We start from the raw sequence: 25,865 nt of genomic DNA, 5'->3' as shown, positions 1-25,865 counted from the left end.
ATCTTGGGTACAACACCACAGATCCATTAACGACGTCTCTCGAACCCCCCCCCCCCCAACACACACCCGGAGAACCACCAACCGACTCGTACACCGGACCTGTATCTGGAGACGACGAAACATATCTAGACTGGCCCGGACCGGAACTGGTCAAGAAACACATTCGACACTCGCAAAGACCCCCACGGGAACGACCTTCGGGAAACCGCGGCAACGATGTCGGAAGGCAAGACGCTCCGCGTCTTCTGCTTCGGCGACTCGCTGACGGCGGGGTACTCGGCCTACGGCGCCGTCTACCACCCTTACTCCATCGCCCTCACCAAGAAGCTCTCGCGGGACCTCTCGGACACGCGGGTCATCGCGACGGACAACGGGATGCCTGGGGACTTGGTCTCGCAAGGCGCCTTCGCTAAGCGGTTCGAGAGCGAGAGTGAGTTGCCTCGCTGTGCGTTCTTATCTTGCATTATTGCCACGTCCTCTTGACCTTTTTATTTTTTTATTTTAACGAAGCGTGACTCACAGCCAATTCATTTCTTTTGCTTCCCTGTTTCTCCTAGGACACGGCAAGCGGCGTTGATGAACAGGATGCTGATGTGTAGCTACAGCGAGCCAGGCCGCGTACGACTGGGTCATCGTACTAGGCGGCACGAAGTAGGTCCACCATTGCACTCATTCTCACCCACCGCCTTCCAACCACACTTGGATGGACTACGAGACACTAAGACGCAACTACTAGTGACCTCGCATACAGCGTACCGCCAGAAAGGATATTCGAATCCCTCCGGCAGGTTTACGACTCGGCCATCGCCAAGGGCGCCAAGGTCCTCGCGCTGACGGTTCCCGAGTGCGCCAACCAAGACGACGAGCTCGACAGCCGCCGCCGCCAGCTCAATAATGCCATCCTCACACACCAGTCACCGGACTAGTACGTTTTCCCGCAGTCCCCTCCCGGGTTTCATTTTCTTTCATTTCTTGTTTCCCCCCCCCCTCCCCCTTCCCCCTTCCCCCCTTCCCTTCCCCTCCCGTGCGAGCCGAACCATATCCTCGGCGCATGGTAGCGGGGAACACTTTCTTCGATAACTAATCTCTCGAGTTCAGCCACGCGTTCGACCTCAACCCCAGAATCCCCTACCACTCCCTCACCGAGCGGGAGCGCCAGCGGTACTGGGACGATGGTCTACACCTCACGGTCGCAGGCTACGACTGGATGGGCACCCACGTCGCCGAGGCCCTAGGCGACCTCGTCGAACTGGAGCGGAACCCAAACTCGCGGAGGGCGCGGCGCGCGCGGCGCCATGTCGAGGAGGAGATTTGCTTCGACGAGGAGGACGGCGACCCGCGGTCGCTGAGCGGGGGGTACGTGTTTGTGAGGATGAGGGACTTGAATTAGGCACCTTGTTTTCTTCTTCTTCTTCTTCTTCTTCAAAACCCAAATGATGATAATGATGTACCACGTGGTTTATCTGTTCTTGAACTTCTTTGCTCTACCCACCGGCTACTAGCTTCTAGTACGCACGCATCTCTCTCTGTGCGTGCGTATGTGCCTGTGACGATTTGCTGTGTTATGTCTCCTTTTGATCGCATGAATCCCTTAAACGCCAATGACCCCCTTTCCCCCTTTTTTACAACGCCGGTGATGTGTGTGTTCAACGTCCTAGTACCTCGTAACCATCATCTCAGACAACCAAGTTGTTTTCCACAAAGTCCTAAACATGACTGTTAGCGAGCTGTATGCGCCGGTTGCGTGGTGCCGCGCACAAGGGAAAAACGTACGGGAAACTGCTTCTGCAGGGCGTTGGTCACGTTCTCCACCTCCTCCGCCATATTCTGCACGTTGGAATCCCATCGGCGCATCTCCTTTCCGACGACGACCTCGGCCCGGCCGCTGCCCTTTTTGCCCGACGCCTCGCCGCCCTCGAACCAGATGATCTCTTCGAGCTGGTCGATCCGGCCCAGCAGCCGGCCCTGCTCAATCATCCTCGCCGTCGTCTCCTCCGCCCTCTCCCTGTCGAGGCCGAGCAGGGAGCCGAGGGCCTCGAAGCCGATATTCCGGTACAGCCTCGACGCGCCGAGCAGGTTGTGCTCCACGACGGCCTTGGCCAGCACCGTGGACCCGTCGGCAGTGGTCGCAAGCTGGTGCGGCTGCAGGCCCTGCGCGAACTTGTCCACCTCCGCGGGCGCGAGCAGCCGGTCAAAGAACATCTTCTCCAGCATTCCGTACTCGTCCAGCCCCGCCGACCGCTCGTCCTTATACAGCCGCCCCAGGGCCCGGCTCCGCATGGGGCCGGCGGGGGCGAGGATGGCGCACTTGACGGCCATGCTGAGGGTGTGCAGGCGCTCCTCCTCGGCGATGGCCGGGCTGACGCTGATCTCGTGGTAGCGGCCGCTGGCGCCCAGGAAGTCGCGCTTGGAGTCGAGGATGCGGGCCTGCGAGAGCTTGAAGTGCAGGTCGAGGTCGCGGTCCTGGACGGTGTGCATGATGTTCTTGAGTTTGTTGACGTACGTCTCGGCGGCGGTGGTGTCGTCAACCTCGAGGTAGTTGCGGGCGATGCGGACCCAGACGCGGGCCTTGTCGTCGTTTGTCACCTTGCGCTGGGACCCGTCGAGGGGGATCTCGGCAAGCGTCTTGGCGGCGTCGAGGAAGTCCTCGTTGTTCTCCTGGGCCTCGGCGACGAGCTCGCGGACGGCGGCGGCCTGGTCGAGGAAGGACGAGGCCTGGGCCCCCGCAGCGAGCTGTGACAGGGTGTGGTTCCCGACGGCGATCCAGAGGTCGTCGTTCTTTAGGTCGCGGAGGGTGGCAACGAATGAGGCCAGCACGGCGCGGGTCGAGACGATGCCGAGAGAGGCGGCGAAGGCGGCGTCGAGAACGGCGGCGAGGTCGTCGGCCGCCGTGGCGGGGGATGAGAGGGTCTTGATGTCGGCGATGATGGATTCGTAGGCCGCTGTCTTGTCGCCCGGGACGGACTCGGCCTGGGCGAGCGCCTCGGCAACCTTCAGCGAGGGCGCCATGGTTTGAGAGGTCTTGCGAGCGGTGTCTTTTTTTGTTAGTGTGCCGGAGATTCGTGGAGGGTTGCTCTTGAGTTGTACGGAGGAGAAGAGAAGGCGTTTGAAAGCTTGTGGGTTTACCGTGATATCGCGGAGCAGCTGGAGAAGCTGAGCTGTTGGATGGCTGTCATTGGTAAGGTCAGGCAGGTATGGTGGGGTAGGAGCCTTGAGGGGCCATTGGGGAGGGGGTGCAAGGGCCACAGGCGATGGCCGGTGGTTATGGGGTTTATGATTCTTATAACAACAGCCCCGGGAAACACGACTTTCCTAGTATGTAGGTACAAATAATTGCCGAAGTGATATATTTCGTGTTCATGAGCATTGCCGTGATACACGAATTACCGTCTTACACGTTGATATCATCCAGAAGTAGAGCCCAATACATTCTACAAGGAATGAGAGAGTCGCGGACTTTCAGCCTTGAACTACAGGGAGCAACCAAACCATAGCGGGAAGCGACTCGAGTGAAGTACGCGAGCGCATACCGTAGCCAATGCACTAAGGCGTTATGCTCGGTTCTGCTCGACTAAACGATATCCCCTCGTCCCCCTAGTCCAAAAAAGGTCACCGTGAAGCACCACTTTATATTTTCATCTTATACGAAGAAGAAAACAGGATTTCTTTACGAACATTTCTGCAACCAGCAAGCAGACTCACTCTGGCAAGCACCTTTAACTCTGAGTGAACGCGTAGTGCAGAGGCTTTAGTCCGTAGTAAGCTGTTTTGGCAACGGAACTTTCTTGGCGGGTTTCTTCGGTCTACCGGGGATTTTGACCAAAACAGGACGGACACGCATCATTGTGTCCACCACTTCCAAAAGCAGGGATTGGTGGGATTGAACACAATTGTGCACGCATTAAATTGTGAAAAGCCGGGTGTCTCAAAAACATCGGCCCACCATCGGCTGATGATGACGGTCGAGCCTTCCCGGCCCAGATAGATATACATTTTGCCTCGACTGCACAGACAAGTTGGCTTGTTCTTCCCTTTCAACCATCCCCATCTTCTGCTAGTGTTGCAGAACAGTCGGCTTTCCAGCCTCCCAGTTGTTCAAGCTCTCCTGAATATTGACCCAATACCGGAGTTTCACCGCTTCCCGCTTCGCCGTCTCGATATCATCGTGACGGAAAGCTTCCTCGAGTACCTCCTCGCTCTCGCGTATGCGATCGTCATTGGCCGCACGCTGACCCTCCAGCTCGCTCTCGCTTGTCGCTTCCTCGATCTCCTCACGCGCCTCGAGCACAATCATCAGCAGCTCTGGGTCCTCAACCTTGAGTGTCTCGTCCTCGGCGACGTCGACGCCGCGCAGGGAGAGAAGGTACTGCGCGCGCAGCAGCGGGTTCAAAAGCGTCTTGTACGCCTCGTTGATACGCGCCGACGTTGCCTCAGCGCGCGCCTTGAGATCTGCCGGGTGCATGTCCGGGTGTGCTTTGGCCTGTAGCCGGAGGAACTCGCGTCGAAGGGCGCGCTGGTCGATTGGGAAGTGACCCTTGGGCGGCGGGCCGTCAGGGAGGGTGATGGGGAAAAAGTCGTAGTGCGTCGTGGGGGGTTTGCTTGCTTGCGAGCTGGAGGCAGCCGTCGCTTCGCTGGTCTGGGCCGCTGTTACCGGCCGGGAGAAGGAGGCCGTCCCCGAAATCCATCGCTTTTGACTCGTACTGCTAGTATCCATTCTCGGAACCCATCGTGCGGTCGCCACTGTCCCAGATGGCCGGGCCACCTTTGCCTGCTGCCGGCACCTCGCGCAAAGGCGAGAAACCTCTCGTGTGCCTGTCGCAATTGAAGTGCGCATGCTCATGGTATTTGTGTTGTTGCTTTATGTGATGCAAAACCAAGAACCTTAATTATTCGTGGAGTGCTGTCGCGATTGAGTCGTTGAACAAGTACTTAACGCCGGCCATGAAATTTACAAACGCCCCTGGGACAAACAGAGTGATGACGTCCCCGTAAAATCATTTGCCGCGCCAAAGGGAAACGCAGCGTCTAGCGCCGAGAGCCGCCGACATGTCCGAAGTCGGGGCAAGTCTGGGTTAACTCTCTCTCTCGGTGTTCTTTCCAGAATCCACAATGAGGCCCCCACCCCCTTCCCCACTGCCTCCACGGAACGCTTTACCAAAAAGTGCACGTTGATTCGATGAATGACAGACTCCGCTGGCTGTTCCCAACCCCGGATCAACCCCATGGTCCTAGTGTCCAGACGTACGGGGTAATTCCCGCCGAATGATTAGCGACTTAATACGATGATGTGCCCGCTCTGTCGGTTGTTGACGTCCTTCCATGTTTTTCATTGAGTAGTCTGTATTGTATTGCAGAGCCTTCGAATACTGACAAAATGTCCAAGGTTTTCACTGCTGAAGAAGGTTGGTCCGATTTGCTCGCCGCTCTTGTCCAGGCCAATGCTCATACTTCCTTATAGTGGCCAAGCACAACACCCCCGAGAGCTGTTGGGTGGTGCTCTACGGCAAAGTGTACGATGTGACCGAATTCCTCCCCTCCCACCCTGGCGGATCCAAGATCATTGTGAAGCTTTCCGGCAAAGATGCGACAGACGAGTACGACCCCATCCACCCCCCAGGTATCCTCGAGGAGAACCTCCAGCCCGAAAAATGCCTCGGTACTGTAGACCCCGAGTCTTTGGCGATGCTGCAGTCCGCACCCGCGAAAGCGGAGTCCCAGAAGCCCAAGGAAGGCCCACCGAGGCTGGAGACGCTGCTCAACATCGAGGAGATTGAGGAGGCCGCTACAAAGATTATCCCGAAGAAGGCGTGGGCGTACTACTTCTCAGCTAGCGACGACCTATGGACCAAGAGCAACAACAACAAGGCATACAGACAGATTCTTCTGCGGCCGCGGGTCTTTGTCGACTGCACGCAGGTTGATACCTCTACAAACCTGTTGGGCCACCATGTAGGAATTCCTCTGTTCGTGGCACCGGCCGCCATGGCGAGACTTGCACATCCGGATGGTGAGCGCGGCATTGCAAGGGCGGCGGCCAAGTTCAACGCGATGCAGTGCGTGTCGAACAACGCGTCGATGACGCCGGAACAGATCATCGAGGGCTCACCTGAGGGCCAGGTTTTTGGGTGGCAGCTCTACGTCCAAAATGACAGGGCCAAGAGCGAGGCAATGCTGAAGCGCATCAACGCCATGAAGGACCGCTATAAATACATCACACTTACATTAGACGCTCCGTGGCCTGGAAAGCGTGAGCTCGACGAGAAGCAGCAGTTCGAGGGCGCATTCGAGGTTGAGTCCGAGTCAAACTCCAAGAGCGACGAGGCAAAGCGGCCCGGCGGCGGCGGTGTGGGGCAACAGCTGTTCTTCGGCACGGCGGCCGATTTGACTTGGAAGACGACTTTGCCTTGGCTGGCACAGCATACCGACTTGCCCATCGTCTTGAAGGGACTGCAGACGCATGAGGATGCCTATCTTGCGGCCAGATACGCCCCGCAAGTAAAGGCCATCATCCTGTCGAACCACGGTGGCCGTGCCCTTGACACGGCGCCTCCTGCCGTCCATACGCTGCTGGAGATCCGCAAGTATTGCCCCGAGGTCTTTGACAAGATCGAGGTCTGGGTCGATGGCGGAATCAAGCGCGGAACCGATGTCGTTAAGGCTCTCTGCTTGGGCGCAAAGGCGGTGGGTATTGGTCGAGCCGCTCTGTTCGGTCTCGGCGCCGGTGGCCAGGCCGGTGTTGAGAGGACATATGAGAGTACGTACTGCGTGCGAGACGTGTTGCTGCGGACGAGTCGCTAACTTTCTGCCCAGTCCTCAAAGGTGAGATGGAGACGTGCATGAGGCTACTCGGCGCCAAAAGCGTCAGCGACCTGGGTCCCCATTTTGTGAGTTACATCACCACACACCTCACGCCCGAGACTTGAGTGAGAGGCCGGATGCTGACAAGTGCCCTAGATTAATACCCGCGCGGTGGAGAGAGATATTTACGACGGTGAATCTGGGATCGAGAACAATGTTGGTCTATGGGCGAAGTCAAAGCTGTAATACCCTCTTGCTCAGCTTAGGTTGGTGTTGTAGAGTCGAACACAAGACCATTGTAGAGGAAAGAAGTATAGAGGACTCTGTAAGTCTTGCGAGTTTAGGCTTTGGATACAATCCATACACACAGCCTATATTGTCATCCCGTCGGCTGGCCTATGGTATCGTGTAATGAAACCATTTAGGGGATATCCCCATTCGACGAAATGTTTTTCTTTTTCGGTCGTCTTTTGGACGCATTGGTTCTGTGCAACAGTCATTTATTCTCTCGGTCAGAGTAAGTCCAGCGGTATGGAACGATCCGAGAAGGTATTATGTTGGCGAAGGGGTCTGGTATGCCGGGAAGTGTGGTGAGAGAAACGTCATGGTGCGAAAACATTCAGTTGGAGAGTGGGGAACAGTGGAAGACCAACGGCGGAAGCAATGAGAGGAGTCGCCACGTTATAACTGGCTGCAAGGCGGCTGTTTCACTATAGGCACCTAAAGTAATCCTACGAATAAACTATTCTCATCATTTCAGGCTCTCGGCGCAAACATAGCGATCCTGCGCGAGGCATTGCATTTGAAACTATGGATATGCTGCCGAGGCTCTGCGCTGCTCGAGTGGTAAAGAGCACCAGCACCAATGGGCCATTCTTGTCATGAAGTCATGAACTCGCTCCTCTCACTGCAGCATCGATGAGAAAACAGATGCAAGATATCGAAGTCGGCGAGACACCCACTATGATTGGCAGCTTATCATGCAAGAGCTTTGCTTCTTTGAGGTCGACAAGGTATGTGTAGTGTAGTACATCGTATTGTACCCCGCCGTGGCTACCAAGCACTTCTCCACCGTGATGACAACAAGGCTTGCCAAGGCTCTCCAGGTTGTGCCTCCCCTTCTCCTTCTACTGTCTCTGCCTTCGGCCAAAGAGCGCTACTATGTCGAAATGAAGACGGAAATCCACGCCTGAAGTTGATAGGACATTATAGTCTCCATCTGAATTTGTGGCCTTCTTTTTATCCTCCTATATACGCCGTTGCTGGTATCAATCAACACTGTTAAAGACGGGACAAAGCCCGAAGTATGCAACAAAAAAGCCCCCCTTGAATCCGCTTATTTGCTTTCCAGGTACGTTTTCCAGCCTACTTTTTGTAGCTTAGCGGCCTTGTGCTCGACCTCGCGGGACATGTTGCTCATGTACTGGGCCATCTTCTGCTGGTACTCGAGGCTGAAAGATCCTAGAATCTTAACAGCCAGGAGGGCAGCGTTGGTAGAGTTGTTGATGCCAACAGTTGCAACGGGGCAGCCGCGGGGCATCTGGACGATACTCAACAGGCTGTCGTGGCCGTCGAGGTGGGTGGCCTTGACGGGCACGCCGATGACTGGGACCGTGGTCTCAGATGCCAGCATTCCAGGGAGATGGGCGGCACCACCAGCTAGACGTATTGTCAGTAACACAACGGGAACACTAGGAGACGCCTGTAAAACCTACCAGCTGCGATCAGGACCTTGATACCGCGCTGGGCAGCAGTCTTGCCCAACTCGACCATACGGTGGGGAGTGCGGTGAGCCGAGGTGATGTCGAGATCGTAGGGGACCTCAAAGTGCTCAAGAATCTCAAAAGCGCCCTTAAGCACACCGAGGTCTGAGTCAGAACCCATGGTAACTACAACGAGAGGCTTGTCCGAGTTACGAGAGCTGGTCTTCTTGGCCGGAGACTCCTGCAGACGGAGCTGCTCAGAAGAAGCGTCAAGGCGAGCCTCGCGCATGTAGTTCACCTCGTTGATCAAGGGCGTGGCCAGTCTCTCCAGGTTGGCGTTGGGAGAGTAGGTTGTGACTGTGATGTGGCCGATTTTACGGCCAGGCTTGGAGGACTTGCCATAGAGGTGGAGGAAGACATCCATGTTGTCATCGTACAGGGAAGTGGTAAGGTCGACTAGCTCCTCATGGGAGTCCTCGCGAGCGCCGCCAAGGATGTTGAGCATGAGCGCGCTAGATACGCGGGGCTGAAGCTTGATGGACCGCGGGAGCATGTCCAAGATGGAGTATAGTTGTGCCTTGTACTGCGACATGTAGGGAACACCCTCAATGGTCCAGTGACCAGAGTTGTGGGGACGAGGGGCAACCTCGTTGACGGTGATGGTGCCTGTACCAACGTCAGGTTTCACTATATCGATCCGATTCATCAGATAACTCACCGTCCTTCAGCAAGAACATCTCAACGGCGAAAACACCGCGTCCTTTGACCGTCTTGATGACATCTCCAGCAACCTGGCGGGCCTTCTCGCACACGTCGACAGGGACCTTCCGGGGCGGGTAGAACACCTTGGTGCAGATGCTCTCCTCGTGAATGGTCTCGACGGCTGGGTAAGTGTGCACTTTTCTCAGCTCACCATCCTCGTCTTCAGTCCGTACCACCATGACGGACAGCTCCATGTCGAAGGGAACCCACTTCTCGGCGTACAAGGACAGCTTGCCCATTGCCTGGATAGCCGCTTCGTAGTCCTCAGGGCCCCTGACCTTGAAGTTGCCGCGGCCGTCATAGGAGCCCTTTCTCGCCTTCAACATGAAGGGGAACTGAAACGTTCTGTAAGCCGCCGTCAGGCTCTCTGGCATGGCGGGGCCGGACTCTATGGCCATCTGCGGGGCAATGGGAAGGCCGGCCTTGGCGAAGTGCTCCTTTTGCAAGTACTTGTCCTGGATCAAGCGCAGAGTCTGCCAATGGGGGTGAACTGGCACCCTCTTTACAGTCCCCGGAGAGGTAATGACACCACGGGTCGCAATCTCCTCGAGGACTTCTGTGTTGACGTGCTCAATCTCGACGGTGAGGACGTCGCACATGGCAGCCAATTCCCTGATCTTGGCCGGATCTTTGAAAGAGCCGGTGACGTGTCGGCTGTTCTGGTTTGCCTGCTTCGCGGGGCAGTTGGCCTCGTCCAAGATCGCGATATCAATGCCGAGCGGCCCCGCGGCCTCGCACAACATCCGGCCGAGTTGGCCGCCTCCAAGGAGGCCGATGATAGGCTTCTTGACCATGGTGGGAAGGGTCGACGCAAAGTGATCTAGTCTAGGTGCGGAGGGTGGAGTAGACCAAAGGAGAGGCGCCGGTGGTCAAGAAGAAAGACAGTGAATGAGAGAGTGTGTGGGTAATGTTTCCCCAAGCAAGAAACGACTCATCAACGCAATCAAGCAGCTGGGGGGGTAGAGCAAAGTTTTGATGCAGGAAGTTTAGAAGGTTTCTGCCCCTTTGGGCAAGCGGTAAAATAATACCCCGCCGTTATCGTCACAAGAAAGCTCCACCCCCACTATTATCGCTTCGACCGCCGTCACGCTACCCATTCCAGCGCACAGTGAAATAGGGTAGGTACCTAGGTACCTAGGTGGTGGGCACCAAGGTAGTTGGGTAGGTTGGTAGGTAGGTAGGTAATAGGGCCAACTGCAGATGACATAAGCACACTGCTTATGTAACTTCCACCTGCTCTGGCCGTGCGACGTTAAAAAAGCCAGCTAGCAGTCAAAGGAGTCACCCATTTACAATAAGGTTGTAGATAATTTGATACGTAACATCTGTACGGATACCTGTACGTGAAAGTACAGTACTAGGTCAAAATCTTGTAACAGTGCAAACGCAGCCCAATTAGCAGCTAATACCATCAACCAGAATTACTATTTTAAGGCAGAATGAGTGGGGATATCCTTGATGCTGTAACAAGAATTTTGACCTAGTACTACTACGTACCTGTAGTATAGGTAGTGTCTACCTAGCTAGGTACCTAGGTAGGTGCCCAGCTTGCAGTGCATGCCATTTTCCAAAAGTCACCCCCTTCGTATTCTCGAGGCAAATCATTAGCCTTTCTGCGTCAAATCTCCGAGACCAATCTATCCAGGTCCAGTCAACTCTCGCCCACACCCGCACTATCCGGCCCGACCATAGTGGTCTCTTCTTTCAAGCCCTCGTCCTCTGGTCCCGGTTCCTTTTCCCCTCTAAGTGTCACCCAATCAGCCCTTGCACCCTCAATGGTGCTTTTATTTCTTCTTGCAGGCCCCTAAGGTATCTCTGAAATTGTGACCATGTGATGGTCGCTTGCATACCTTTCCAGCGCTACCCATTCCAATTACGTATGTCCAAGCCAAGACTCGGCCAGATTTTGAAAATTCAACCCAGAGAGGCCTCGATGGAGTGTTGGAGAACCTTCATTGGCTTCCCCATCAAACCCAAGGGGTTCACCAGTGGCGCGCAGTGCAAGGACTAACTTCCTCAGCTTTGGTGTTTTGGTAGGTTGGTTGGGCACACGAGCATATCCTCTCAACGCTAGAAGGCGGCCACTGGATGGCCAGGTGGCTGGTGAACGAGCTGTGTAGGGTCCAACGTCCGCTGGTTCCCTCGCCTCCGTCGAAAGAACCACGATGGTTTCGATGGCGTTTCTTTCTCTCAATGATCTCGGTTGCTCAAAAATGCCTGCTAGCCTATCGTCAAATCGTCAGTTTGCCCATCTAAACCACCTACTCGCCCCACCCACAAAAACACGCAAACACACTCAAGCACAAACAACCGTATCCGTATACCCACCTATTTTGACTTTCATATGCTCAATGTTTGTCCAAAAGATGCCGAGGAACCAGTCTCTATTGTAACTGCGATGTTGGCTGGCAGAACCCCCCCCCCAAGCTCTTTCTAGTCCTCCTTCACATAATGCGGGGTGGCTGCATGTGGGAGATGGTGTCGACATTGCTCTCGGCATGCTACCCAATTTGGCAAGGCTGCCCCGAACTGACCTTGCAACGGGTTCTCCCCGGGCACGTATTGAGACATTGGTAGCTTATTCTGCCTGTTTTGGTCTATGAACGGCATGCCATCTGACCGGCCAATCCCCAGTTGTTTCTACCCAGTTTGCTCATCTATCTATCCCTTTCGATAGACCATAACTGCCAATTAAATACCCTTCCATACACTTACACCCTTCATGTGGATGTGTGCAAACACCCGGGTACTGCGGCGCATTCCAACCTAGCCTACCCTGTCTACCCTGTCGACTGGTTTGAGTTTGTCGATGGGTCGATGGGTCGATGTGTCGATGTGTGGCAAGGAAAAGGGTTACATGCGGACTGGTGTGGATATGAAGATCTCGAGCTACCGCCGCGCGTGTGATGGTTAAGGCTACCTGCCATTTTTGGGCGTCCCCGTGTCTTACCCCAGAACCATGTCTCTTGATCTCTGTGCCTACTTAAACTCCCTGGGTTCCGCTCGCTCACGTCTTTGCTCGACATCCTAGACCTACGACTGTCGAGCTGCCATTGAGACCGTCGTCTAAACGGACAATCCTCTCAAATTTCGCATTGGTAGACTCACGCATATCCGCATTCGTATGCAAACACATAACGCAGTGGTTCAGACAACATGAACAAACGCGACATCTCTCACACCGAGAGCGTCGCTGGTGGTTCCGACTCTTCCAGAGGCGGTAAGAGGAAGACGTGTATGAGGCACTGTGCGAGGTTTTGGTGGATCTATCTCATCGGAACAATCGTCGCAATCCTCCTGATTGTTCTCTTAATGTGAGTCTGAGCTGTCTTGGGTACCATGAATGAAGCGACGTGATTCTGACAGGGCATAGTATTTTCGTTGCCGTCCCCAAAATTGCCCAGTCGAAACTTGATCATGTCAAGCTCACAGTCGACGGGATCATCGTCTCCAACACAAAATCCAACTCGTACAACATGGCCATCAACTCGACGCTGAGATCGGACGGCTCCGTCAAGGCGACCATCGAGCCCTTCGACGGCGTCATGTACCTTGAAGATTTGGAGCCGCACACTCCCTTCGTCAACCTAAAATTCCCCGAAACCAAGTCTGTCAAGCTGCAGACCGTCAACATTAGCCAGCCCATCGAGATCGCCGACATGGCGGCCTTCACTACTTTCAACACCTGGCTTCAGAACAACGAGTCTGTCAGAGTCACCATCAAGGGCAATACTCATATCAAGGTGAACGGCATTGCGAGGCGGTACGGCGCTGTGTTCAGGAACACAATAACCTTGAAAGGTAAGCCCGCAACCAATATACACTTGGCCGCATAAATGCTCGTACTCACAAAACTTAGGTTTGAATGGCTTCAAGGGCCTCAACGTCACTGACAGCTCTATATCTCTCACACCCGACGCCCGAGGAAACAATTTCCAGGGCCACGTCTCCATCCCCAACCAATCTGCCCTCACTCTTGAGATCGTAAGTTTATGCAACCTTTGGTGTTCAACTCAGCTCTGACACCTGTGTCCTTAAGGGAAATGCCACCTTCTCCAGTCTCCTTGACGGTCAGGACATCGGCGCCGTCTACATCGACAACCTCGTACTGTATCCAGGCATGAATAATGTCACCATGCGCGCCAGCATTAGCCAGGCCCCTGTCCTTGCCGCCATTGGTAAACGCCCAGCCTGCGAGACCGGCATCGTCCCATTCGCCCTCCGCGGCAAGGACGTCGTGAACGGTGGCCAGAAGCTGTCCTACTTCGCCGACGCCCTCGCCTCCGACCAGGTCATCACTGACATCAATATTGGGGCCGCCTTGAAGCAGTCCCTAAACATCAGCGTGTCTTGTCACTGAGCGGGCCTTCCTTTTTTTTACGGTGCTTGTAATGAAAAGAGAGCATTCACAAATGCCGATTCACGGCTCAAGCAGGCAAAGTTGTTTGTTTAACTTATGCGGACACGATTGATGGAGCTTCTAGAGGGTTTACGAAGCAACGGCTGGCGCAGAGCGTTGCATGTAGAACTAGGCCACCATGACCTCTAGCCTGGCTAGATGTACCCAGATGCGGCGGCGAAGAAGCCGCGAAGAAGCTGTGTACTGAATAATGATACCTTTTAAACTTTGGGTTGATTTTCATGTGGAATGGGGCCGAGGTCTGGACCCTGAGGATGGCAACAACCTTCGTGACAGATACGCTGACTGACGGTACTGTAAATGTCGTCGACTTTGTATTTTAAGATTCAAAGTCACGGAGGTCATCCCTCGAACTGATAGCCTTAACACTTTGCGCGAAAGTGACACGAACCCCTGTGCGACCGTTGTCTGAAATAAAGATAATAGAGATTCGGGAGGGGGTGAGGAGGAACTTAAACTCATCTGTACTCAGCCCGTGTCCCTGGAACCCTTACCATCTGACGACACGGATGACGGACGACGGGATGCTTTACGGCACGCAGTCGTACACCTTGACCACGGTAACACACTGCCGTGCCGTCATCTCTCATATGGGTATCAATTGATGGATTTCTATATCTTTACTGCCGCTCTCAGCATCAGATGTTGGCTGCCTTGATCGACCTGCTTCCCACCCCTCTCGACAATGGCGACGCACGCTTCGGTTCCAAGAAAAGTACAGAATTATCTGAGACGTCGTTGAAAACCTTGGAGCCCCGTCGGGGGCATACGCTCGGCGCGGGGAATTCTCTGGTCGTCAGCCTGAAGCGGACTCCCAATTCCACAATTCCGCGCACTACACCTATTTCAGGATCTTCACCAGCCGACTAGAATATATTCAGATCGAACGCCCAGCGGTGAAGCAGTCCGCAGCCAACTGTCCCTGCGTATAGAGTGCATAGTTTGTGATGGACCCTGTGGATACCTTGGCGGCCACTGCTCTTACATCATGTGCTCTGCATAGTGTGGCAGAGCGTCTCGCAGGACGATGGAGAGCTCTTGACGGTCACCATCGTCCGGCTTGAGGCAGCTGACGGAGGGGTCGCCTTGCCAATACCCCTTCACAGGCTCAAAACGCACCAGCCTTACGCTTTCCTGGGCGCAAGAGACCGCCTTGCTCAGCCCCGGCAGGAGAACTGACCTCAGCAATCCCGGCAGTCGCTGCTGGCACAAATTCCATAGGCCCTCCGCCCTTCCTTAATCCTGCCCGCTCGGCGCGCACCCTCTCCTGGCTTTGCCTCAACGCAGTTCTCGTGGCCCACTCTGGCAGCACCTCCTCGGATGTCGGGTCCCATAGATCCGTGGGCAGCGTTGTGGCGTACCCTGCGCGCCCGTCCAGGTCGACAAAGCCCATGAGCTTGTCCGTCAGGCTCGGGTTGCGAAGGGCGGCCGACTGGGCGAGCTTGGCATTGAAGTGGATGCCCTTCTTCTTAAGGTCGAGGAACTGCGCGAACTTGGCCTCAAGGCCCGGGGGCGGAGAGCCGGGGGGCGAAGAGGGGATGTCAAGATTCGGTACGGGGGGGAGGGTCAAGTCGCGAAGGAGGGTGCGAGAGGCTGTATAGGGCGAGGCTGGGGGTTGGGATGGGTCATCATCTTGAGAAGAGGTACCTTGAGGGCGTTGGGAGTCCAACGGAGGGAGGGAGGGGCCTAGAGGGACTGAGTGTTGTTGGACCGGGCCAATTGTCACGTCGCTCGGTGAAGGTTGCGGCTCTGGTGCCGTGGCTGTGGGTGGTTGTGATGACTCGAAATCATCTGAGGGCCGGTCAATACTAGGTTGCAAGAAGACGTGTGATTCAGTCTGAGCGGTCTCTCACTTGATTCTGGTCCATTTGTGGAGACTGTCACGTTCTTGGGAGTTTCGGTCTACAATCGATGTGTTATTGATCATGGTCAGTGAAGGAAGGCTTTAGAGTGAATGGAGGGGGAGAAAGTACCTCTACGGGAATAGATTCTTGCACTTCGTCATCTTCATCACTACTGCCATATGCGACCAGGCCACCCATCTTTTTAGTGCAGCTTTGGCTTCGAATGCGAAGGAGTATGGTATGTACGGAATGTAAGCACTTGATCGTGGTGTGAGTGAACAGATGAGTGCAAAAGGAAGCTGGTGATGAAGCGCCACAAGTTGAGATTCTGATGTGGCTGGAGGGATGGTCTGTGCATCATGCATGGCTAAAAACTTGGGGAGTCAGCCTCCGTTCTGGGGCGCATCTTCATCTGATCTATCACGTCGCGACCTTTACCCGCCCCTCACCTCAAACTTCAGAAGCTACCTGTCGCCATCAGATCGTCAGCTCAACAAACACTGTGGAATTGCAACAACAACAACACAACGCAGTCTGTTCGCATCCAAGAACTACAAGAGCTGAGAATCACCACTGGTGACACCCTCGAGTGAAGAACCTGCCGAAAAAGTAGCTCTCACCAAACGTAGTGTCTTGCTGAGAGTTCGAGACCTACAACATGGCTCGGACCAGGGACTCGCGCTCACCATCGCCTGCAGGAAGCCAATATAATGCGAGACGCCCCCGCAAAGAAGATGACAGGCGTGATCGGGACCGCCGCGATGACGGTGGTAGAGACTACCGCCGTCGCTCGCGGTCCAGGACACCTGCCGACGTGAGAGGCCGCCACCACCGAGGGAGACATGATGGGGAGCAATCTGACCAATACTACGAACAGCGCCGATACCGAGACCGCGACCGCGACCGCGACCGTGATCGCGATTCCTTCCGCCGTAGAGAGCGCTCTGTAGACCGTCGAGACGATGATTCCTACCGCGGAGGCCGACGAGATAACGACCGTCATAGAGACCGCAGGAGGTCACGCGACAGATATGCCGACCCTGATCGTTCTTTGGACAGACGGCGACCCCGCGACGGCGATAGAGATAATCGCCCGAGACGGGACGACTCTAGAGATCGAATCCGCGCAAGGCGAGAGGGAACTGCTGACTCCCGTCCTCGCAGCAGGCGCGACGACAGCCGCCCACGCCCTGCGGCGCCTCCAGAGAGTGCAAGCATTCCCGGTAAAGAGGTGAGACAGACTCTCCTTCATCATGGAACTATGATCGCTGACACGGATTCGCAGGCTGCCAAGCCCAAGCCCGCCCCAGCTCAGACCGAAGCTGACAAGAAGGCCGAGCGACTCGCCCGACTCGAGGCGTGGAAGAAGAGCAGGGAGAGCAAGGCCAATAAAGAGAATGAGGTTAATCCGAGTCAGACTAGAAATCTCCTTGCGGAGATGGACAAGAAGTCCGTGCCGTCTCCGGCCGCTGCTTCACCATCTGTCGCTTCGCCCACTGTCGCATCACCTGCCGTTGCATCCCCTCGAGCGGCATCGCCTGCGCCGACTCAGACCACCGCGTCAGGAGCTGCATCCCCGGCCCCTTTTGCGGGTAAGTTTGACCCCAAGGCTATCGCCAAGAAGTCGGCAGCGTCGCACAAGAATGCCGGTACAAACGGGGTATTGGGCTCGCTCGAGGGCCGTCCTGAAAAGTCATCTGCTCCTCTCGCACCGATCACAAAGGGTATGCATGCGTCACGTCCTATGAGAGAGATACACGCTTACAAAACGACAACAGCTTCGGCATTGCCCGCCAACCGCAACTTGAGTACTTTTGGCTTCAGCAAGGCTGCAGCTGACAGCGAGAAGCTTGCAAACAAGCGCAAGCTGGACCTCGATGAGGAGGAGGGGACGAAAAGAAAACTTACGAAGTTGCCCGCACTTCCCCTCGAGGCTGATGACACCCCCTATGCTGATCAAGATGAGGACGACGAGTCCGATGGTGGCAATTTCGCCGGAACTGAGGAGGAGGCTGCTGCCGCCGCACGTGCAGCACATGAACGGCGTGAGAGAGAGCTTCAAGAAGCGCAAGAAGCGCAAGAAGCGCAAGAAGCGCAAGAAGAAGTAAAGGCCGACCTCGACATGCAAGACGCTGCACCACCGCCGGACACCAACGGCACCGCCGAGGATCATCAAGCCGACCAGATGGATGTCGAAGAGGAAGATGATGTTGATCCTTTGGATGCATTCATGGCCGATTTGTCAGACACTAAAGCCCAACCTACGGTTCTCCAGGCAAGTACATCATCGAAGAAGGTCCAAGAGCCAGAGGCGTACTTCAGTGACGATGACTACGCTTTCAAGGCTGAAGATGGCAAAGACCCCAACGCAGTTCTGGCCATGGCAGCGAAACGCAAGAAGAAGGACATCCCGACAGTAGACTATAGCAAGCTCGACCTGCACCCTATTCGCAAGAATTTCTGGGTCGAACCTGCGGAGCTTGCGGCCCTGACTGAGGAAGAAGCCAATGAGCTCCGTTTGGAACTTGACGGCATCAAAGTCTCTGGCAAGAACATCCCGAAACCCGTCCAAAAATGGGCGCAGTGCGGGTTGACACGCCGCACTCTGGATGTCCTCGCAGATATGGGATTCGATAAACCCACTTCCATTCAAATGCAGGCTCTCCCCGTCATCATGTCAGGCCGCGATGTTGTTGGTGTTGCCAAGACTGGATCGGGTAAAACGCTTGCCTTTCTTCTCCCTATGTTCCGTCATATCATGGACCAGCCCCCTCTCAAGGACACTGACGGCCCTATTGGTCTAATCATGACACCAACTCGTGAGTTGGCCGTCCAGATTCATCGCGACTGCAAGCCTTTCTTGAAGGCAATGGGCCTGCGATCTGTCTGTGCTTATGGTGGTGCACCCATTAGAGAACAGATTGCCGAGCTCAAGCGCGGCGCGGAAATTGTCGTATGCACACCCGGCCGTATGATCGATCTGCTCGCCGCCAACCAGGGTCGCGTCACGAACCTGCGTCGTGTGACATATGCTGTGCTTGACGAGGCAGATCGCATGTTCGATATGGGGTTTGAGCCTCAGGTTATGAAGATCTTCGCAAACATTCGACCGGATCGTCAAACCATCCTGTTCTCGGCGACGATGCCCCGCATCATCGACTCGTTGACCAAGAAGGTGCTCAAGTCTCCGGTCGAGATTACGGTCGGAGGCCGCAGTGTTGTCGCGTCAGATATCACGCAAATTGTTGAGATTGTTCCCGAAGACCAAAAGTTTTACCATCTGCTGGGACTTCTCGGTGAGCTTTATGACAAAGACGAAGATGCTCGTTCCCTTGTTTTTGTTGAACGTCAAGAAAAGGCCGATGACTTGCTCAAGGAACTCATGACCAAGGGCTACCCGTGCATGTCCATCCACGGTGGCAAAGACCAGGTTGATAGAGACTCCACCATCTCAGACTTCAAGAAGGGCATTGTCCCTATCCTTATTGCGACCTCGGTTGCCGCTCGTGGTTTAGACGTTAAGCAGCTCAAGCTGGTCGTCAACTTTGATTGGTACGTTTCTCCCCTCCATTTCCGTTGAAACTGTCGATACACTTTAGCTAACATAGATACAGTCCCTCCCACTCCGAAGACTATGTCCACCGTTGCGGACGAACAGGTCGAGCGGGCAACAAGGGTACTGCCGTAACCTACATCACCGAGGAACAGGAAAGTTGCGCATCTGCGGTCGCCAAAGCACTTGAGCAGAGCGGTCAACCTGTACCTGAGCGTCTCGAAGAGATGCGCAAGGCCTGGAAGGAAAAAGTCAAGTCAGGCAAAGCCAAGGACTCCTCTGGTTTTGGTGGCAAGGGTCTGGACCGATTGGATGCTGAGCGCGAAGCTGCCCGTCTCCGTGAGCGCAAGACTCATAAGGCTGAGGGTGAAGATGATGACGTCAAGGAAGAGAAAACCGAGGAGGACAAAGTCAAGAGCTCCGTTACTGATATCCAGTCTAAGGTGTCGGCTATTGTGTCCCGCAACACCAGCAAGCATGAAGGAGATGCCAAGGGCAAGGACGCACCGGCCGCCACAGGCAAAGCAGGTCAACCTCTCGACATGGTCAGTGCAGCGATCAGGAACATTAACGAGAGACTCGGCAAAGCTGGTCAGCTTCGTTCGGGCCAGCCCATCGACAACAAGGGCCCCGACGCTGGCGCCTACCACGCCACGCTCGAGATCAACGACTTCCCGCAAAAGGCCAGATGGGCTGTCACGAACAGAACCAACGTTGCCAAGATCCTGGAGGCCACTGGCGTATCGATCACGACCAAGGGAACATTCTACCCAGCTGGGAAGGAAGTGCCGCCGGGCGCAGACCCTAAGTTGTACATTCTTGTTGAAGGTGACACTGAGGTTGTGGTAGGAGCTGCCATGACTGAGCTTACCCGACTCCTCAGCGAAGGGACTGTGGCCGCTGCTACGGCTGACAGCCGTGCTCCTGCCTCCGGACGTTACAACGTTGTATAAGCCTACTACTGCCTGTGCTTGTTGTAGTATATCGTACATTTAAGGATACAATCTACGGTGGCGTTTTTGAGAAAGGGGCGCTCTTCGAGGTGCAGCAGGGCAACTTGAACCGGATGGTCTACGTTTGGCCAGCGTCGGCGAAGAGGTTGTCATACAATCAAAGCCGGTTTCCTTTCCCATCAACAAATTAGGGCAACCGGCCAGGTCCAGGGAGTACAAGGAGGAACAACGGTGATATTTTAATCACTTGGAAGCAATTGAGAAATGTTCGTTGAAACCCTGATTTTGTCTTTGTTTGTATTTTGAGCCTATGGAGTCCAATTGATTATACTGTAAGATGTCGCTTTTTATTCCCTTTTTTTTAATTCATGAAACTGGAACCCCATTATATTGAATGGTGTTCTGCGCTCAACTACATCTCTCAGGCTCTCGGGCCAGTCAGTCCAGAAGTATGTGAAGTAAATAACGTAGACCTTGCTTCCCCATACGCCGGAAATGTTGAACAATGAAAGAGGGATTGAAAACAGAAGCCAAAAATGTATTGTCAAAACAACGCGCACCTCCACGTCCACTATTCAGTCTAGAAAGAAAATCCCTCAAACGCTTGTCTCTACCCATCCTCCTCTTTAGCTTGCCACGTTTGTCGCATGTATCTCGGCCTTAGTTATACGTTCTCGCCTCTGCGGCGGCATCGGCGTCCCTCTGTCGCAGCTGCTGAGCACTGGCGTCCTTGAGCAGGTCGGTCTGGGTTTGCTTCTTTTGCGCGTTGAGCTGCGAGGACAGCTTCCCCGTCGACTTGCTCGCTGCCTTTGCCCGGGTCTGTCGGGGGTCTCTCAGTCAGCTGACTAGATGCTCTAGGAGCTGTGGTCCACTGGCGGTGTGCGCCGTGGAGGCCGAGACCATGAAAATGTGGGGGACGCGGGGGGAGAGGAGAAATAGCCGAGAAATGCTTACCTCTGCTGCTTCAGCGGCCTTGCGCCTCGCTTCGGCCGCGTCGGCGGACTGTTGGCCGGATGCGCCGCCGCCGCCACTGCCGTCACCACTGCCGCCGCCGAGGGTTCGCGGGGGTCCGCCGACCCTGGAGGGAATGGGCGCGGTCTTTGGCTGAGGCGGGGGCGCTGTGCCGAGGGGGCGGCCGGGGGAGGTGAAGTTGTCCCCCTTATCCTCCTTGCCGCAGACGGAGCCCATGACGGCGGGAAGTTCGAGGTTCGGGTGCCCGGGTGTGTAACGGCTCGCGGTGTGTCGTCTGCGGTCTGGGACCGAGTCTGGTTATGATTGTGCAGGCGGGCGAGGGGCGTTTCGATGCAAGTCGTTCGCGCGTGGGGTAGGACGGGGGCGAAGTCGGAATGCGGAGGTGATGGGTTAATTCGGGGCCGGAGTGTACGTCAGTGTAGGTATTCCGGGAAGGCGGGGATTCCGGGCGTACGCGATCGTCAGACGCAATGCGCCTTTACAGAGTGGTATGACGTCTGCGAGGTTCGTGGGCGCGATGGGAGCGTTCGCACATCGTGCAGCTGAAAATAGAGAATAGGTCATGCAGGAAAGAAGTCAAAGGGGTTTGGTTTTGGTCGGGGAAACAGAGTGGCCGCGTAAGGCAACCTCGTCTATCGATATGAAGCCAAGACTTGCGACGGCCTACTCCGTATAGGTACACTACACACTCGACTTGGCTACCCTGCCACCCGACGGAGATGACGCTAGCGGGGCTGGGGTTAATAGTGGACAAGGACCCGTGGTTGTTCTCTGGCCGCGCAGTGACAGTCACTTGTGTTTTCCCTAGGCTGTTTTCTCTACAGGCCACAGCGGGGGCGGGGTCCTTGGCCCGAGACAGGATTACGGTACTATGGAGGATACCTTGTGTAAGTACTCCCAAAGAAGCAAGCCAACCGGGGGACAGCGAGCAAAAAAAAAGAAGAAAAAAGAAAAAAAAAGGAAGAAGCTTGGCCAATGGCCAAAACTCCAACAAAGGCGTAGCTCTTCTGGGCATCAGAATACAACAGGTAAGCTGCACAAAGGGCATGGCGAGAATTTCCAGATCCCGAGCGAGCGAACTTTCTGTTCATCCCCCCCTCGGTGTCATCTCACTCAAGGCATTTACACGGGGGTGGTTGATATTGAGTTGAGGTCACTGCTCTGCTAGTGTCGCATGCGTTTCCTCGCCTTCCTTCTTCGTTCGCTACAGCCTACGTGCGATTTTAGACTTTTCGTCTTTTGCAGGGCAACTGACCAGCTAGCAGAGAGCTAGCTTAGCTTATAGATCTTCCGACAGCTCTTAGCTATCGGATCTGGGCCGACAAGGCGCATCTTGAAGCTCAATGGCGATGCAGCCACCAGCTTTAACTGAAGGGCGATACGAGCAGCAACGTACGTTGATGACCATTTCCCTGACTGTGGCTAGTGCCGGCAAAGGTTGATGGCTCTTCAAAGCGGGGTTTCTCATTCCCCCCCCCATCAGTTGAGGCGTTAGAGTTGCATGCAGATCGTGGGATAACCAGGCGATGGCGTATTTATGTTTTACGTCAAGAGAGTTGGGTGCGAGGATGACGACCGGGTAGGTTTGGACGAGGGCCGGTTGGCGGCGATGCACAGATCCCAGAGCAAACAGCACAGTAAGGGACTTCATGGATGTCTGCTTACGTATTCAACCATTAGATATCGGCTTGGCCAATGAAGAGCCACTCGCCCGCTGGAAAGACCACCAATGTGGGTCATTTGCCTACCACGAGCCCCTTTGTGGTCTCTGTCCGCACCCCCCATGCTGTCAAGTCAGCCTCTCTAGAGGTTAGGAAAGTCGTGGTGCTTGGCGGCAATGCCTTATTCAGAGACACATGAGAGAAATCGCAAGAGATCTCACCGACATGCCCACCATCACTTCGCGAAATAAGGTTCTCAGATATTTGGGCCAGGAGGGTCGATGCCGACTATATGAAGGGGAGGGGTCATCGCCTTTGGACAGCCCTTGAAGCGCGACAAACACACTTGTTCTGGGCGACCGAGCCAATCCCTCAATATCGCTTTAGAAAAAAAGAGACTCGACGCGACATCGTCGCTACAATTTCAAACTAGACCAATAGGTACGTCCTATTAGATTATGGTCATATATTTTGCAGAGTGTTTGACAGAGGCGACAGGGATTTCAATGTTACGCTGGCCAATTTAGCCCCTCCGTCACCAGACAGAGAGAGGCCGCATTTTCGCGCCAGAGGCCATCAAGGTTCTCACGCACCGCACCGCACCATACACAACTACCCAGGCATCGCGCCTGCAACACCGCCTTCCCACAACGTGGGTTCAGAGGAAAAACGGCAACAGCTGCTGATTTCCCTCTGGTCCCTTGAGGAACCACTGGTCTCCAGTCGATCCGGTCCTTTGGTTTCTTATCACCACAAACCTTGTCACCGGGTGTCTTACCTGATCTTAACTCGCCTCGTTCCCCCCCCCCCAAACTGCCATTTCGCTCTCATATTCCCCTGTTTCGTCAGAACGTTATTGGATCTCCACGCCACGGGCACTGGAAACCTCCCTCCCCAGATCTTCTCGGGTCTTACCTTGGCGGCTCTTCCGTCTCCTCCCTCCCCTTGCCTCCCTTCTTCATGCACTTTTCTCCTACTGGTCCAAGCCACTGTCAGCGGTGATCCTCGTGGGAAATCCTCGGGCGCATGGATAACTTGAAAGTCCTCGCCATATTTGAGCCATGGACGACCATCAAAATGGCTTCCCGACGGCCTTCGATCTCAACCAGTCCCTTTTCAATATGCCTTACTCGACAATGATGCCAGATCACGAACACGATCACTTTCTGGGCGGGACTCTCTCAGTTTCCCATGATGAATCTTGTCTGGACTTGAAGTACGACCACATCGCCTGCAGAGGCCCCGAAAACAATCATCAGCACCACCCGGTACCCAACCATAACCACCCTCGAATCAACCTGAACTCGATACCGATGCTTCAGCGAAGACACCACAGCATCTCTACAATGCCCGGTTTACCCAACTTCTTTGACACCAAGACCCAGTCGCCTGTGGGCTTTGGCCCGAATGCCCTCATGTCGCCAACCGCCCATGTGGACTTCGCTGCCATGATCCGTACCGACTCCAGTCCTAACGTTGAGGATGATAGTACCTCGGCGGCATGCAGCAGTCTGGACTGTAATCAGTGTGCAAGCGACTGTGGTGCCAGCGAGGCCGGCGATATCTGTCGAGATGCCGAGTGCGGCCCAGCCTGTGACGACTATGACTGCGAGCGGGCTGCTTCCTGTGAAGACGCCGAGTGTCTGTCTCGCTCGCTCTCGGAGAAGGACAAAGCCGCTGCCGGCGTGTTGGCATCTTTCGGCGGAGAGAACTCCTTGGGTCAAGATGCGATGGCTACTTCCTCGATGTCTTCCCTGCAAACTTCACAGTTTTTTTCGGGCCAGGCTTCTTTCGACAACGGGTTGATGGCAACAGCCAACCAAAGTTCTTTCCACAATGGGGGATTGCCCTCAACGGTGGCCCAATCAATGAACATGGATGGATTTTATCAATGCGATCTGGACTCCCTTCCTGCCACCTATATGGACGCAAGTATGCACGGCAACTTCGACTGGGCATCATGGGCGGCACACATTGCCAATGAGCATTCCTCTGGGGCCTGTGTGCGTCCCTGTTTGATGGAGCAAAATCTACCTTTCGACAACAAGAAGTGCCCCATACCTCACCAGGTGTTCACCCATCCAGGTCAGGAGTATTTCTGCGTGCCCTCGGACCAGACAAACTTTGTTGCGTGTGGCGCTGAATTCAACAACACTGCGGATCTTATCGAGCATATCTTTACGCAACATCAGCACCAGCATACAGAAGGAGAGCCAATCAACTTTTTCTCGGAAGTACACCCACCTACGCTGCCTCTGATGGCTTCCCAACATCAGCACACACATACTCATTCCCACTCACCGGGCAACATACAAGCCTCTACGAAAGTTCCCCCCAACAGAGAATCTTCAAACTCCTCTATCTCTCGGCGCCTGACAACTTCATCACCAGTGACATCCCCCAACACCCTCCCTTCTGCGGCCAGCCCCAACACGTTGGAACAGTTCGCTTGTAAGTGGCACAATGAAGGGGGCGGAAAGACCTGTGGGTTGATTTTCCAAGATGATGAGGGCCTGCAGAACCATTGCCGCGAGCAGCACCTCAAACATTTGAACAAGACGGACAATGGCTTTAGATGTCGGTGGGAGGGCTGTTCTCGAGACGGACAATTCACGCAGAAGAGCAAGCTAGAGCGACATCTGCAAACACACACTGGTTGTAAGTTGCTGTGCTATCCTTCTTGAACACGGGGTTTTCTAATAATCCGGTCTCCAGTCAAGCCAGTCAAGTGCGGAATCTGCGGCCTGGCACTATCTGCGAAACAGTCCCTTGCTCAGCACATGCGCATCCACACTGGAGAAAAGCCGTGGGCATGTCAACATCCAGGCTGCGATGCTGCTTTCAAGCAACAGAGCGCGCTGAGTAAGTGGGACATTCACATACGGCATCTTGCAATTACTAACCATGGTATAGCTATGCATATGCGAACCCATACAGGCGAGAAGCCTCTGAGCTGTGAGGTCTGCGGCAAGGCGTTCGGCGAGTCTTCCAACCTGTCCAAGCACCGCAAAACCCACAATGTCAAAGGCGCATTCAAGTGTGATTTCTGCGACAAGGACTTCCATAGACTTGACCAGAAACGAAGGCACGAGAAGACTCATAGACCCAAGGAAAATGGCGGCGCTGCAATGGACATTGAAACTTCCCAAACCATCAGAAGGACTCAGGGCGGCCGAGTCACGAAGAATACGAAATGATT

The 25,865-nt window shown here is 54.9% G+C and overlaps 10 protein-coding genes across 10 annotated transcripts; 5 read left to right on the top strand and 5 right to left on the bottom strand.

The window, feature by feature from the left end:
• The first annotated feature begins 62 nt into the window (after positions 1-62).
• On the top strand, positions 63-1,555 carry LY79DRAFT_26172 (GDSL-like Lipase/Acylhydrolase). The gene is made up of 4 exons (XM_060551945.1): positions 63-430; positions 606-651; positions 737-925; positions 1,099-1,555. The coding sequence occupies exons 1-4, from the start codon at positions 217-219 to the stop codon at positions 1,388-1,390; spliced, it is 741 nt and encodes a 246-aa protein (XP_060421124.1). The 5' UTR covers positions 63-216; the 3' UTR covers positions 1,391-1,555.
• Positions 1,556-1,676: 121 nt separating this feature from the next.
• On the bottom strand, positions 1,677-3,009 carry LY79DRAFT_664867 (PCI domain-containing protein; the record flags this gene model as incomplete). Its single annotated transcript, XM_060562977.1, has 2 exons — positions 1,677-1,706; positions 1,774-3,009. 2 exons carry the CDS (start codon positions 3,007-3,009, stop codon positions 1,677-1,679), a joined length of 1,266 nt encoding a protein of 421 aa, XP_060421123.1.
• A 764-nt stretch (positions 3,010-3,773) lies between these two features.
• On the bottom strand, positions 3,774-5,059 carry LY79DRAFT_534198 (Fe-S protein assembly co-chaperone HscB). The gene has a single exon (XM_060556411.1). It carries the CDS (start codon positions 4,838-4,840, stop codon positions 4,055-4,057), a length of 786 nt encoding a protein of 261 aa, XP_060421122.1. The 5' UTR covers positions 4,841-5,059; the 3' UTR covers positions 3,774-4,054.
• A 315-nt stretch (positions 5,060-5,374) lies between these two features.
• On the top strand, positions 5,375-7,044 carry LY79DRAFT_585966 (FMN-dependent dehydrogenase; the record flags this gene model as incomplete). Its single annotated transcript, XM_060560565.1, has 4 exons — positions 5,375-5,402; positions 5,459-6,754; positions 6,811-6,884; positions 6,955-7,044. The coding sequence occupies 4 exons, from the start codon at positions 5,375-5,377 to the stop codon at positions 7,042-7,044; spliced, it is 1,488 nt and encodes a 495-aa protein (XP_060421121.1).
• A 1,090-nt stretch (positions 7,045-8,134) lies between these two features.
• On the bottom strand, positions 8,135-10,057 carry LY79DRAFT_574889 (phosphoribosylaminoimidazole carboxylase; the record flags this gene model as incomplete). Its single annotated transcript, XM_060559648.1, has 3 exons — positions 8,135-8,457; positions 8,514-9,188; positions 9,220-10,057. 3 exons carry the CDS (start codon positions 10,055-10,057, stop codon positions 8,135-8,137), a joined length of 1,836 nt encoding a protein of 611 aa, XP_060421120.1.
• Positions 10,058-12,419: 2,362 nt separating this feature from the next.
• LY79DRAFT_664863 (uncharacterized protein) lies at positions 12,420-13,623 on the top strand (the record flags this gene model as incomplete). Its single annotated transcript, XM_060562976.1, has 4 exons — positions 12,420-12,577; positions 12,637-13,064; positions 13,123-13,247; positions 13,303-13,623. 4 exons carry the CDS (start codon positions 12,420-12,422, stop codon positions 13,621-13,623), a joined length of 1,032 nt encoding a protein of 343 aa, XP_060421119.1.
• Positions 13,624-14,791: 1,168 nt separating this feature from the next.
• Positions 14,792-15,725, bottom strand: LY79DRAFT_574887 (HCNGP-like protein; the record flags this gene model as incomplete). Its single annotated transcript, XM_060559647.1, has 3 exons — positions 14,792-15,474; positions 15,537-15,585; positions 15,657-15,725. The coding sequence occupies 3 exons, from the start codon at positions 15,723-15,725 to the stop codon at positions 14,792-14,794; spliced, it is 801 nt and encodes a 266-aa protein (XP_060421118.1).
• A 764-nt stretch (positions 15,726-16,489) lies between these two features.
• LY79DRAFT_596423 (DEAD/DEAH box helicase) lies at positions 16,490-20,318 on the top strand (the record flags this gene model as incomplete). The annotated part of the gene is made up of 4 exons (XM_060561793.1): positions 16,490-16,750; positions 16,813-17,251; positions 17,306-19,079; positions 19,142-20,318. 4 exons carry the CDS (start codon positions 16,490-16,492, stop codon positions 20,031-20,033), a joined length of 3,366 nt encoding a protein of 1,121 aa, XP_060421117.1. The 3' UTR covers positions 20,034-20,318.
• Positions 20,319-20,693: 375 nt separating this feature from the next.
• On the bottom strand, positions 20,694-21,221 carry LY79DRAFT_574885 (uncharacterized protein; the record flags this gene model as incomplete). The annotated part of the gene is made up of 2 exons (XM_060559646.1): positions 20,694-20,852; positions 20,988-21,221. 2 exons carry the CDS (start codon positions 21,219-21,221, stop codon positions 20,694-20,696), a joined length of 393 nt encoding a protein of 130 aa, XP_060421116.1.
• Positions 21,222-23,805: 2,584 nt separating this feature from the next.
• On the top strand, positions 23,806-25,863 carry LY79DRAFT_503670 (zinc-responsiveness transcriptional activator; the record flags this gene model as incomplete). Its single annotated transcript, XM_060553425.1, has 3 exons — positions 23,806-25,324; positions 25,382-25,528; positions 25,580-25,863. 3 exons carry the CDS (start codon positions 23,806-23,808, stop codon positions 25,861-25,863), a joined length of 1,950 nt encoding a protein of 649 aa, XP_060421115.1.
• Positions 25,864-25,865: the final 2 nt, after the last annotated feature.

Source organism: Colletotrichum navitas (genome assembly GCF_030913465.1).
Source record: "Colletotrichum navitas strain CBS 125086 chromosome Unknown LY79scaffold_1, whole genome shotgun sequence".
In the NCBI taxonomy this organism is placed as follows: Eukaryota; Fungi; Ascomycota; class Sordariomycetes; order Glomerellales; family Glomerellaceae; genus Colletotrichum; species Colletotrichum navitas.
Note: the sequence above shows the minus strand (reverse complement) of the source record. Positions and strands in the feature narration are given on the sequence as shown.